We start from the raw sequence: 11,725 nt of genomic DNA on the forward strand, positions 1-11,725 counted from the left end.
AAAAAATGTCACAACTATATATTTCCAAGACACTATTGAAAATGCAGGAATTGATGTTTTTTTTTGCGAGGGGCAGAAATTGATTTTGGTGAGGTGATATTTACAAATCAAACCACACATTTGAAAATGCAGGGATTGATGTCGGTGAGGTGATATTTGCAAATCAAACCAACCAGTTTAACATAAATTAATGTAATTGGAACGCTAGAATATACATTGAATCACATATTTCTTTTGATAGGGAAATGAATACTACCCTCTTGAATCACAGATAGTCGCAACTCATCGTAGGAAAACAGTTGTAAAAAACAGACCGTACACTAAATAAATAGAGATTTACGAAGGGTGCTGCCTGCAAAATGAAAGAGCTCTATTACGCCACCGCAAGTGCGCAACGGGGCTGTGCAGGTTGCAAGCTAAACCCGATTCCGATTCCCACACGTGAGGGAAGAGACCAACCGCGGGAACGCCACGCATCGCCATCGCCGCAATCTCCCAATTCCCACGCACGTCGACCAATCCCGCCCTTAACCCAATCGAATCCGCCAGCAGCAGAGGCCGCGCTTTGCTAGTCTGGCCGCGGTGGCTTTGACCGCGCCCCCGTCCCGCCGCCCAGGAGCACCGCAGAGCTCGCGGTGCCTTTAATGGCGCTGGAGTCTTCCCTCGCGGTCCGTAGGCCCGTCATGAAGAGGATTTAAGCTGCAGGCTCCTCGCTCCGTTCCGTCGCAGCTCACCGCGCGCGTGGTGTTGGTTGAGGCGGGCATACGACGTCGGATATGAATGGCCGGGCTCGGAGGCCGGCGGCGGCGCACGGCGCGAAGGCCGCCCCGAAGGGCGATAGGGTAGGCTTCTTCAACCTCTCTCTATATCTGTGTGTTTCTTTTGCGAGCTCTGGCTCTTCCTCCGAAGGAAAAAAATAATGCGCTACAGCAAAATAGCGCCGATCTCAAAATATACTATTAGCGTGCTATATCGCATTATAGTGTGCTATTAGCAAGACGTTGTACACCGATATATTTAGCGAGACAATTCTCAATACGCTATAACGTGCTATTAGCGACGCTATAGTGTGCTATGTTTTTTAGTACCTGACACTAGCATTTGCAATAGAATTGCGCAACTTTTGTGGATGGAATTGAGCGCCAAGAGGTGACAATGTGCGGTTATTTCTTGGGTTTCCGTGAGGGGTTCTCGGTTCCATGGGTTTCATGATCGGAAAGCTTGCGACTTTGCCATCTGTTGGAACTCCGTGTTTGAATGTTTTCTTTTTTCATTTTTGGTTTTTGTGCGCCTTTCCGTGGTTGTTTAGCGTTTCTGGGCAGTGGTTGCAGTTAATCTGTTACACAGCCTATGTTGTTTTTTGTCCGACGGACTATTAGGGCATCTACACTCGGCGCCGTGTATCCGTCTCAAATGTCCATGCAGGTCGTTCGACGACTAATCGACCAGAAAAACCGACCCAATCCGAGTTCTCAAACAGGCATCAAACGTCCGAGTTGACGGACACCCCTCATATCCTTCTCAAATGTAGGGCGGACATGAGGCGGCTCGGGCACGATCGGGCGCGTTCGCCACGTCAGCTCGGCCCACCACTGGCCCACCCTGACCACATAAAATCTTGCGTCCGGAAGAAACCCTAACTCGCTCCGCTCCGCTCCCGACGGTCCCATTTCCCCAATCCGTCAAATCCCTAGAGTCGGTGAGCATGTCCAGCACCGGCAGCCATTCCGACGACAGCTTCGAAGACGAGAAGAAGCTGGCGCTCCGTATCGCGCTCGAGCGCTCGCGGGGCGATACGGGCGGCACCTGCGGGTCCGGTGCGATGCCACCTGTCACCCGTTGCCGCAGCACCGACGCCGGCGCCGGCCCTTCCCGCCCCGCGGGTGGATCTGCGAGGCCTACCCGATCTGCTCCTCCTGCCCGACGGCCTCCACCACCTCTGGCCACTGCTCCGCGCAGGCAGTGGTGGGTTCTGGTGCCCGCTCCGCCGACGCTGTGGATGCGGACTCGCGCGTCAGAGGCACATGCCGCCCGCCGCGAGAGGCAGGGGCAAGGGAGATGGGAGCGCACTAGTAGAAAAAGGGTCAAATGTGAGACACATTAGTGCCGGTTTGCATTTGAGCCGGCACTAATGTGTCCATTAGTGCCGGTTCAAACGGCTAGGCGGGAGGAGATCTTTAGTACCGGTTCGGGGCGAATCTTTAGTACCGGTTCATGCGACGAACCGGTACTAAAGAGAATGGGGCCCGGCCAGCACCTTTAGTACCGGTTCGTGGCACGAACCTGTAGTAAAGAGGTTGTGGCAGGCTGTTTTTAGTCCCACCTCGCTCCCCTAGCAAGATTTTTACCACATTAAATATATTACTTCTCAAACTACCACAAGCACTTGGTCTTCATTGAACTCTATGTGTAGAATTTGTGGTCGCTATATGAGTCTTCACCGGTTTCTAAACCGTTGAGAACTCATATTGACAATTCAGATTGTACACAAAAAAACATTGATAATCAATGTATTTTTTATGATAATCAATGTTTTTTAAACTTATTTGAACTCCAGCCTATTTTTGCGTTCAGTATGCATCATTCAAAGCGACGTTATCGATTTCCAACACGTTCTGACATCATTTGCTGTTTTTCAGTCATTTACCGATTTGTTTAGAGAGCTAAATGACGGTGAAATTGAAAATCACTACAAAATGAACTCTGAAAATGTTGGAACTTGGCATGGTATCATCATTTCACCCGCATAGCATTTGCAAAAGAGTAGAGAGGGTCACGACGAAAACTGAACACACCCCGTGTACAAACTGGACAATCTCTTTCGGAGTATCAGGGTTTCGGACGAGAACTCATCTGTTACACGGGCACTTCAATATTTTTTAAACTTATTTAAACTCCAGCCTATTTTTGCGTTCAGTATGCATCATTCAAAGCGACGTCATCAATTTCCAACACGTTCTGACATCATTTGCTGTTTTCAGTCATTTACCGATATGTTTAGAGAGCTAAATGACGGTGAAATTGAAAATCACTACAAAATGAACTCTGAAAATGTTGGAACTTGGCATGGTACCATCATTTCACCTGCATGGCATGTGCAAAAGAGTAGAGAGGGTCATGGCGAAAACTGGACGCACCTCGTGTACAAACTGGACAATCTCTTCCGGAGTATCAGGGTTTCGGACGAGAACTCATCTGTTACACGGGCACTTCAATGTTTTTTAAACTTATTTGAACTCCAGCCTATTTTTGCGTTCAATATGCATCATTCAAAGTGACGTCATCAATTTCCAACACGTTCTGACATCATTTGTTGTTTTTCAGTCATTTTGTCGGAGTAATTGACCACGGATACCCCGAAGACGGCGAGACAATAATTCAAGACATCGGGGCTAGCAAAGCCCATCAGTCCGACTGCCCGGCCGCTCCTGCCGGCTCCCCGTCCGACTGCTCTGCCTGGCCGGCTGCCGACTGCGCCAACCAGCCGGCTGCCGACTACAACCCGACTCGACACCGACAAGACATCGACAAGACAGCCACACCGCGGCCATGCCTGGCCACTATTGCTGCATAGGCGTACACTATTCATCCATCACCATCAACAGTGTGCAGTACCATCAATAATGTAACTTGTCCCCTGGGCATTAGTATATAAAGTGACCGAGAGGAGCAAGCCATCGGGCCATGGCCACAAGGCCTCACACAGGCTAGCCAGCTAACTAGCTATCCATCCATCCATCCAGGATGAACACACTCCACGCATACATGCTAGCTAGCAAGCTAGCTAGCACACACACACACATCCATTCATCCATCCACCCACGGCCAAGCACACACTTGTGCTCATATGCATATACGAGGCCAGATGCCTATGGCACTGACCTTAGATACAGCTCCAGGAGCACTCTGTACCAGATATACATACCAGAGATATTCAGACATGCAGGAGTAGGGATATTATCTCTCCGGAGAGCCCCGAACCTGGGTAAACTAGCGCGTGCTACTCGCATACCCGCTCCCGGTCCTATCAGCAGCAGTCTTACCCTCACACTAAGCCCTTCTGGCATCTGTCGCCTCACACCCCCCGGTGAGAATACCACGACAGTTGGCGCCCACGGTGGTGTGGTACTACTACTATGCTACCACGCTGCTGCTGGTCTCGCAGTCCGGGCGGGACCATTTTCGTCTTCACCGCTGCGGCGTCGCGTCGTCTCTCCGGTAGCGCTCGGGGGCTCGACTTCGACCCGACCCCGGAGCGGCCGTGCGGGACGGCGCGTCCTCGCCGTCGGCCTCACCATTTTCGCCATCATCACCGCGGCGTCGCCGTCGTCTCTCCGGTATCGCTCGGCGGCCCAACATCGACACGCCCCCGGAGCGGCCGCGAGGGGCGAAGCATCCTCGCCGTTGGCCTCTTCGTCACCACCGTTGCGACGCCGGCCATCCGTCCGTGCACGCGCCGCACGCGGGGCCTCGCTTCGGTCGGCCGTGTCCATCCACGCGCTGCTCGCGTCTGCTTCCCTCCGCGTTACGCCTTGCTCCGGCCGAAACACGCGCATTCGCTCATCCACATGCCATCTTTGCAAGCGAGCTAGATGCAAGTCAACAATGGTCAAACTTTGGCCATACACCATCCATACACCACCCAAAAAATCTTTCGGATGAAAGTCAGATACGCCCCAGACTTCGGTCAGATGCTAGATGGGCAATGGTCAGATAATGGCTATTCTCTGCTCAGATGCAAGTCAGACCATGGTTGTACTCGTACGCCAGCTCGCCTGCCTTCTTCTCCGTCCGCGCAAGCTCCGCTCCACCAGCGGCGGCGGCCGGCCTCGCCTCCTCCGCCCACGGCGGCCTCCGACGAGCCGGCCAGTCTCTCCACCTCCTCGCCTGCGGCTCCACCTGCTCCGCCCGTCGTCGCCTCCCGCGTGCCGCTTGGCCGCACCCCATCGCTGGCTCCAGTTGCCAGCACCGGGGCCGCCTCGTCGCCCGCGCCGCCGCCTTGCTCCGTCCACCCGAGCCCCAAGCTCGGACTCCCATCGTCGGTGCCGCTTGGCCCTGCTTCCGGCCTCTCCGCGCCGGCTCCTCCCCGCCGGGTGCTCCGCGTCGGGTCCTCTCTGCCGGCTCCGGCTTCCTGCAACACGGACTCCTCCGTCCGTGTCGCCCTTGGCCGACTACCGCGCCGCGCCTGGCCGCTCCGGCTGCTCCGTCTGCCCGCCCGCGCCCGCGTCGGCTTGCCCCGTCGCCACCTCCGCCACTCCGGCTGGCCTGGCGCTGTCCCGCGCCGACAGCAGCTCTGCTGCCTCGCGCCGCTCCCGCCTGGCTGCAGGCCCGCGTGCCGGCTCCGGTCGCCGTTAGCCGGCTCCGCCACGACGGCTCCCCCGTCCGGTCGCCTCCGCCCACGGCCACCTGCCGTCCGATCCGGCTCGACCTCCACGCCGGCTGCCCCAGGCAGAAAGAACAGAAGAGGGAGACGGCTCCCCATCCCGTCCAGAAGAAAAGTCAAGGGCCGGCTGAGGAAAAAAGAGAGAAAGAAAGAAAGTGTGTGTGCATCCAGCTGCCCAGACCCGGCTGTAGAAAACGCCGGGTGCCCACGGCCGACTGGCGAGAAAAAAATGTGTGTGTGCATCCGGCTACCCAGAGCCGGGTGAAGAAAAGGCCGGGTGCCCACGGCCGACTGGCAGAAAAAAAATTGAGTTCGGGTGGAAAAAAGAGGCCGGCTGCCCACGCTGGCTAAGAGAAAAGTAAGGCCGGGTGCCCAGCCGGCTGACTAAAAAAAGAGTGGCCGACTGCCCCAAAAAGCAGAAAGAAAGAAAGAGATGCGGGCCGACTGCTCCCATCAACACGGACACAAGGGCGAAACATCCGGCTGCCCGTTGCCAACAGACGGACAAAGAGAAGAAGAAAAAAAGTATCAACTTCAACAAAGAAGACAAAGTAGTTGCCGGGAGATCCGGCCCGACTGCTCAGCAGTCGGCCTGAGTCTCGGGGGCTACACCCAGCGGGTACGCTGACGCGCCCCCGCGAAGAAGACAAAGTAGTCACCGAAAGATCCGGCCCGACTGCTCAGCAGTTGTCCCGAATCTCGGGGGCTACACCCAGCGGGTGCGCTGACGCGCCCCCTCAAGGAAGAAGACAAAGTAGTTGCCGGGAGATCCGGCCCGACTGCTCAGCAGTCGGCCCGAATCTCGGGGGCTACACCCAGTGGGTGCGCTGGCGCGCCCCACGGAAGATTGCAAGAAACAAAAACAAGAGAAGAAAGTAGAAAAAGGGCGCTGCCAGACGCCTCGCCACCTGGCCGGCTGTGCCAAGCCGGCTCAGCCGCGTCCCGCTCACCCCCTGGCCGGTCAAGCCCGACCGGCTGGACCCTCCTCGAGCACCCGGAGGTTCGAGGGCTACACCCAGCGGGTGCGCCGGCGCGCTCAGCAAGCGCTGTGCCGCGCGGGCTGTCTTCGGCAACCTCCGCCTCGGCTACACGAAAATCAATGTGAGCTCCTCACCCGCAAATTTTTCCACCACAAGAGCACAGATAACCCCGAGCGATGCTCGGGGGCTATCTCCGCATTTTATTACAGTTGCAGCACTGTTCGCCCCGGCGCCAGCCAGAGTTGGCCCGGGGGCTGGCCGCTTGGCCTGAGACGTTTGTTCCCGCAGACGGCTTAGTAGCGTGCGCGGTACCAAAGGCCCACTCTTAGTCACAGACCGCAGAGTGGCTGTCCGGCTAGCAAGAGTGAACGCTGGAGGCCACCCACGCGAAAAACGTCCGGAAAGAAAAGCGGTTCGGGCGACCCGGCCGTTTTCTTTATGAGTATCTGCTCGGTTAAATTCGCTCCCAGAATCTGAGTATTATACACTCCACTCCGCGGCCCACTCTCAGCCACAGACCGCAGAGCGGCTGTCCGGCAAGCGAGAGCAAGCCAAAGAGTGGAGGAAACATGAAAGAGATTGAAGGGGGCTCGGACGAAACCGAGTCGGCACCCTCCGCATAAAACTTGGAGTGCTAAAAGCAATCATTTGATATATCTGCGTGGACTAACTTTGTCTTTTGCATGATCATTTCCATGAAACACCCGCCAAAAAACCTCCGCCCAACTTTGCCAAGTTGCCCGGAGGCTTTGGGGCTACTGTCGGAGTAATTGACCACGGATACCCCGAAGACGACGAGACAATAATTCAAGACATCGGGGCTAGCAAAGCCCCTCAGTCCGACTGCCCGGCCGCTCCTGCCGGCTCCCCGTCCGGCTGCTCTGCCTGGCCGGCTGCCGGCTGCCGACTGCGCCAACCAGCCGGCTGCCGACTGCAGCCCGACTCGACACCGACAAGACACCGACAAGACAGCCACACCGCGGCCATGCCTGGCCACTATTGCTGCATAGGCGTACACTATTCATCCATCACCATCAACAGTGTGCAGTACCATTAATAGTGTAACTTGTCCCCTGGGCACTAGTATATAAAGTGACCCAGGGGAGCAAGCCATCGGGCCATGGCCACAAGGCCTCACAGAGGATAGCCAGCTAACTAGCTATTCATCCATCCATCCATCCAGGATGAACACACTCCACGCATACATGCTAGCTAGCACACACACACATCCATTCATCCATCCACCCATGGCCAAGCACACACTTGTGCTCATATGCATATACGAGGTCAGATCCTATGGCACTGACCTTAGATACAGCTCCAGGAGCACTCTGTACCAGATATACATACCAGAGATATTCAGACATGCAGGAGTAGGGGTATTATTGTTGGGGAACGTAGTAATTTCAAAAAAATTCCTACGCACACGCAAGATCATGGTGATGCATAGCAACGAGAGGGGAGAGTGTTGTCCACATACCCTCGTAGACCAACAGCGGAAGCGTTATCACAACGCGGTTGATGTAGTCGTACGTCTTCACGATCCGACCGATCAAGTACCGAACGTACGGCACCTCCGAGTTCTACACACGTTCAGCTCGATGACGTCCCTCGAACTCCGATCCAGCCGAGTGTTGAGGGAGAGTTTCGTCAGCACGACGGCGTGGTGACGATGATGATGTTCCACTGACGCAGGGCTTCGCCTAAGCTCCGCAACGGTATTATCGAGGTGTAATATGGTGGAGGGGGGCACCGCACACGGCTAAGAGATCTCAAGGATCAATTCTTGTGTCTCTGGGGTGCCCCCTTGCCCCCGTATATAAAGGAGCAAGGGGGAGGCAGCCGGCCAAGGGGAGAGGCGCGCCATAGGGGGGGAGTCCTACTCCCACCGGGAGTAGGACTCCTCCTTTCCTTGTGGGAGTAGGAGAAGGGAAGGGGAAAGGAGAAAGAAGGAAGGGTGCGCCCCCCTTCCCTAGTCCAATTCGGACCAGACCATGGGGAGGGGTGCGGCCACCTTTTGAGGCCTTTCTCTCCTTTCCCGTATGGCCCATTAAGGCCCAATACGAATTCCCGTAACTCTCCGGTACTCCGAAAAATACCCGAATCACTCGGAACCTTTCCGAAGTCCGAATATAGTCGTCCAATATATCGATCTTAACGTCTCGACCATTTCGAGACTCCTCGTCATATCCCCGATCTCATGCGGGACTCCGAACTCCTTCGGTACATCAAAACTCAATAAAACTGTCATCGTAACGTTAAGCGTGCGGACCCTACGGGTTCGAGAACTATGTAGACATGACCGAGACACGTCTCCGGTCAATAACCAATAGCGGGACCTGGATGCCCATATTGGCTCCCACATATTCTACGAAGATCTTTATCGGTCAGACCGCATAACAACATACGTTGTTCCCTTTGTCACCGGTATGTTACTTGCCCGAGATTTGATCGTCGGTATCTCGATACCTAGTTCAATCTCGTTACCGGCAAGTCTCTTTACTCGTTCCGTAACACATCATCCCGCAACTAACTCATTAGTCACAATGCTTGCAAGGCTTATAGTGATGTGCATTACCGAGTGGGCCCAGAGATACCTCTCCGACAATCGGAGTGACAAATCCTAATCTCGAAATACGCCAACCCAACAAGTACCTTTGGAGACACCTGTAGAGCACCTTTATAATCACTCGTTTACGTTGTGACGTTTGGTAGCACACAAGGTGTTCCTCCGGTAAACGGGAGTTGCATAATCTCATAGTCATAGGAACATGTATAAGTCATGAAGAAAGCAATAGCAACATACTAAACGATCGGGTGCTAAGCTAACGGAATGGGTCATGTCAATCACGTCATTCTCCTAATGAGGTGATCCCGTTAATCAAATGACAACTCATGTCTATGGCTAGGAAACATAACCATCTTTGATTAACGAGCTAGTCAAGTAGAGGCATACTAGTGACACTCTGTTTGTCTATGTATTCACACATGTATTATGTTTCCGGTTAATACAATTCTAGCATGAATAATAAACATTTATCATGATATAAGGAAATATATAATACTTTATTATTGCCTCTAGGGCATATTTCCTTCAATTATCTCTCCGGAGAGCCCCGAACCTGGGTAAACTAGCGCGTGCTACTCGCATACCCGCTCCCAGTCCTATCAGCAGCAGTCTTACCCTCACACTAAGCCCTTGTGGCATCTGTCGCCTCACACCCCCCCACCCCCGTGAGAATACCACGGCACATTTACCGTTTAGAGAGCTAAATGACGGTGAAATTGAAAATCACTACAAAATGAACTCTGAAAATGTTGGAACTTGGCATGGTATCATCATTTCGATGTGCAGACGCCTCTAGTTCTACCATTATGTGAGTATCTCAACCATATTTATGTCTTTGATATTGTTTATTCAAAAATAGTTGACAACTAATTTCTATTGACAGCTTATTTCCATTCAAGCAAACATGTCCGGTGCTTGGTAGATATGACCTACTACTGTCCCGGAGCTGATCTAATCTGCGAGGAGATAAGTCATTATGTTTCATGGCTTGAGGATCTTCATACTGTTAAGACAAAATTTCTTCCTGCACTTAGAAATGTTAGTACTCAAAACGTGCGACCAATAGTGATCGTATTGAACTACGGTCACATCTATTTACGAAAGATGGTAAGATTTTTACTATTTGTCCTCACTGCATCTTTTGCATACATTATTTTTTTGCTAAACTTACATTGCTAAGTATATTAATTACTATACGATGTTCTTCAACATGGACTCCCGATGACAGTTGTGCCTCAGTGGATCGAGACTAAAGGTCACATGTCAATGGTTAGCTTACGGCCAAGATATCCAACATTGCACATGAGTGCATTCAGGATTTCTAAAAGCGATGAATGCTTAATAGTGAAAGATTGAAGCAAAATTGTTAACGATCCCAGAGAAGTACTAGGGGCAGCAATGAGAAGCACAACCCACGATTAGGAGACAGGTTCATCTGCATGCTCCAGTATGATGAATTAGGAGAGCTATACATGTTCTATGCTATTTTACCTGAGAGAGAGCAGCAGGAGTGATTTAGCTAGTTCATGCTCTTAGTACTTTTGTCCTCTCATGTCCGTGTTCTTCGTCCTGAACTTAATCTCAAAGGATGATTTGCTTTTGTGGTGTTATGAACGCTTATAATATGATGACCATGTTGAACTCGATGATATCTTTGCTTCTGGTACAAGTGCATGTTTTTTCTTTAAGCTAGTGTTGGTGCTGATTAGATAGCGGTAATGACTATGATGATTAAACAGTGGTAATGACGACTATGATGATTTTTAGCTAGCTAATTTACTGTTGTTGATGATATGATGCAAGAGTTTTTATATTAATATGACGATGATGATGATTTATTATATCATTTATAAAAGAAACCGCAGATTAGTTTCAGCTGGATGGATCCTAGCTAAGTGATCAAGTATATGCCATATCCATATTATACTTGATCACTTAATTATAGGTGATCAAGTATAATATGGATATGGCATATACTTGATCACTTAGCTAGGATCCACATGCATCCAGTCGAAACTAATCTACGGTACTTTCACCTAATGATTTAACAACTAAAATAATCACTAAATTAAATTGAAAACACAAAATTAAAGGAAAAATAAAAAATAATACCAAAACACACCCAAACATTTAGTACCGGTAGGTGTTACCAACCGGTACTAATGTCCTGCACGCACCCGGGCCTGGCTCGTGCCACGTGGTGGCACTTTAGCGCCGGTTTGTGATGAACCGGTACTAAAGGGGGGGATCTTTAGTCCCCACTCTTTAGTGCCGGTTGCGGAACCGGCACTAAAGGCCCTTACGAACCGGCACTAAAGCCCGGTTCTGCACTAGTGGCGGGTCCGATGTGGCTGCGCAGTTCGCCCGCCGCCGCCGCGTGATGTCGGTGCCCGACGATGAGCACCGTCTCCTCGAGTGGGTGTGCCGTCGGTCACTTTCTGAGGCGGAGACGAAGGCCTGACGGCTCCGGAGGATCAACACCAAGTATCTCCGGCTCGGCATTGAGCAATCCGACAGGGAGGCGGCGGATGCAACGGCAGAGGCGACGAGGGTGGCCAAGCTCAAGAGCAAGCAAGACCGCATCGTTCGGCGCTTGCTAGGCTACATCGTCATCTCCAATTCCTCCTCCACCGACGGGTTCGACGCTCCGATGTGGACCCACCTCCTGCCACGGACTACTACAATTGGGCCGTTGTTTGATGATCTATTTAGTAGTTGCATGAATTTGTATGGATATGGGGTTTGAAATATGAGATGTGCGGGTATGGAGGCGCGGATTTAGGGAGTGCCCGG

General features: G+C 52.4%; 1 protein-coding gene across 1 annotated transcript; it reads left to right on the plus strand.

Moving 5' to 3' along the window:
• The first annotated feature begins 329 nt into the window (after window positions 1–329).
• Window positions 330–6,012, plus strand: LOC123124929 (vegetative cell wall protein gp1-like). Its single transcript, XM_044545476.1, has 2 exons — window positions 330–842; window positions 3,325–6,012. The coding sequence occupies exon 2, from the start codon at window positions 4,593–4,595 to the stop codon at window positions 5,646–5,648; it is 1,056 nt and encodes a 351-aa protein (XP_044401411.1). The 5' UTR covers window positions 330–842; window positions 3,325–4,592; the 3' UTR covers window positions 5,649–6,012.
• The last annotated feature ends 5,713 nt before the right edge of the window (window positions 6,013–11,725 follow it).

This window comes from Triticum aestivum, chromosome 5D (genome assembly GCF_018294505.1).
Source record: "Triticum aestivum cultivar Chinese Spring chromosome 5D, IWGSC CS RefSeq v2.1, whole genome shotgun sequence".
NCBI classification, from domain to species: Eukaryota; Viridiplantae; Streptophyta; class Magnoliopsida; order Poales; family Poaceae; genus Triticum; species Triticum aestivum.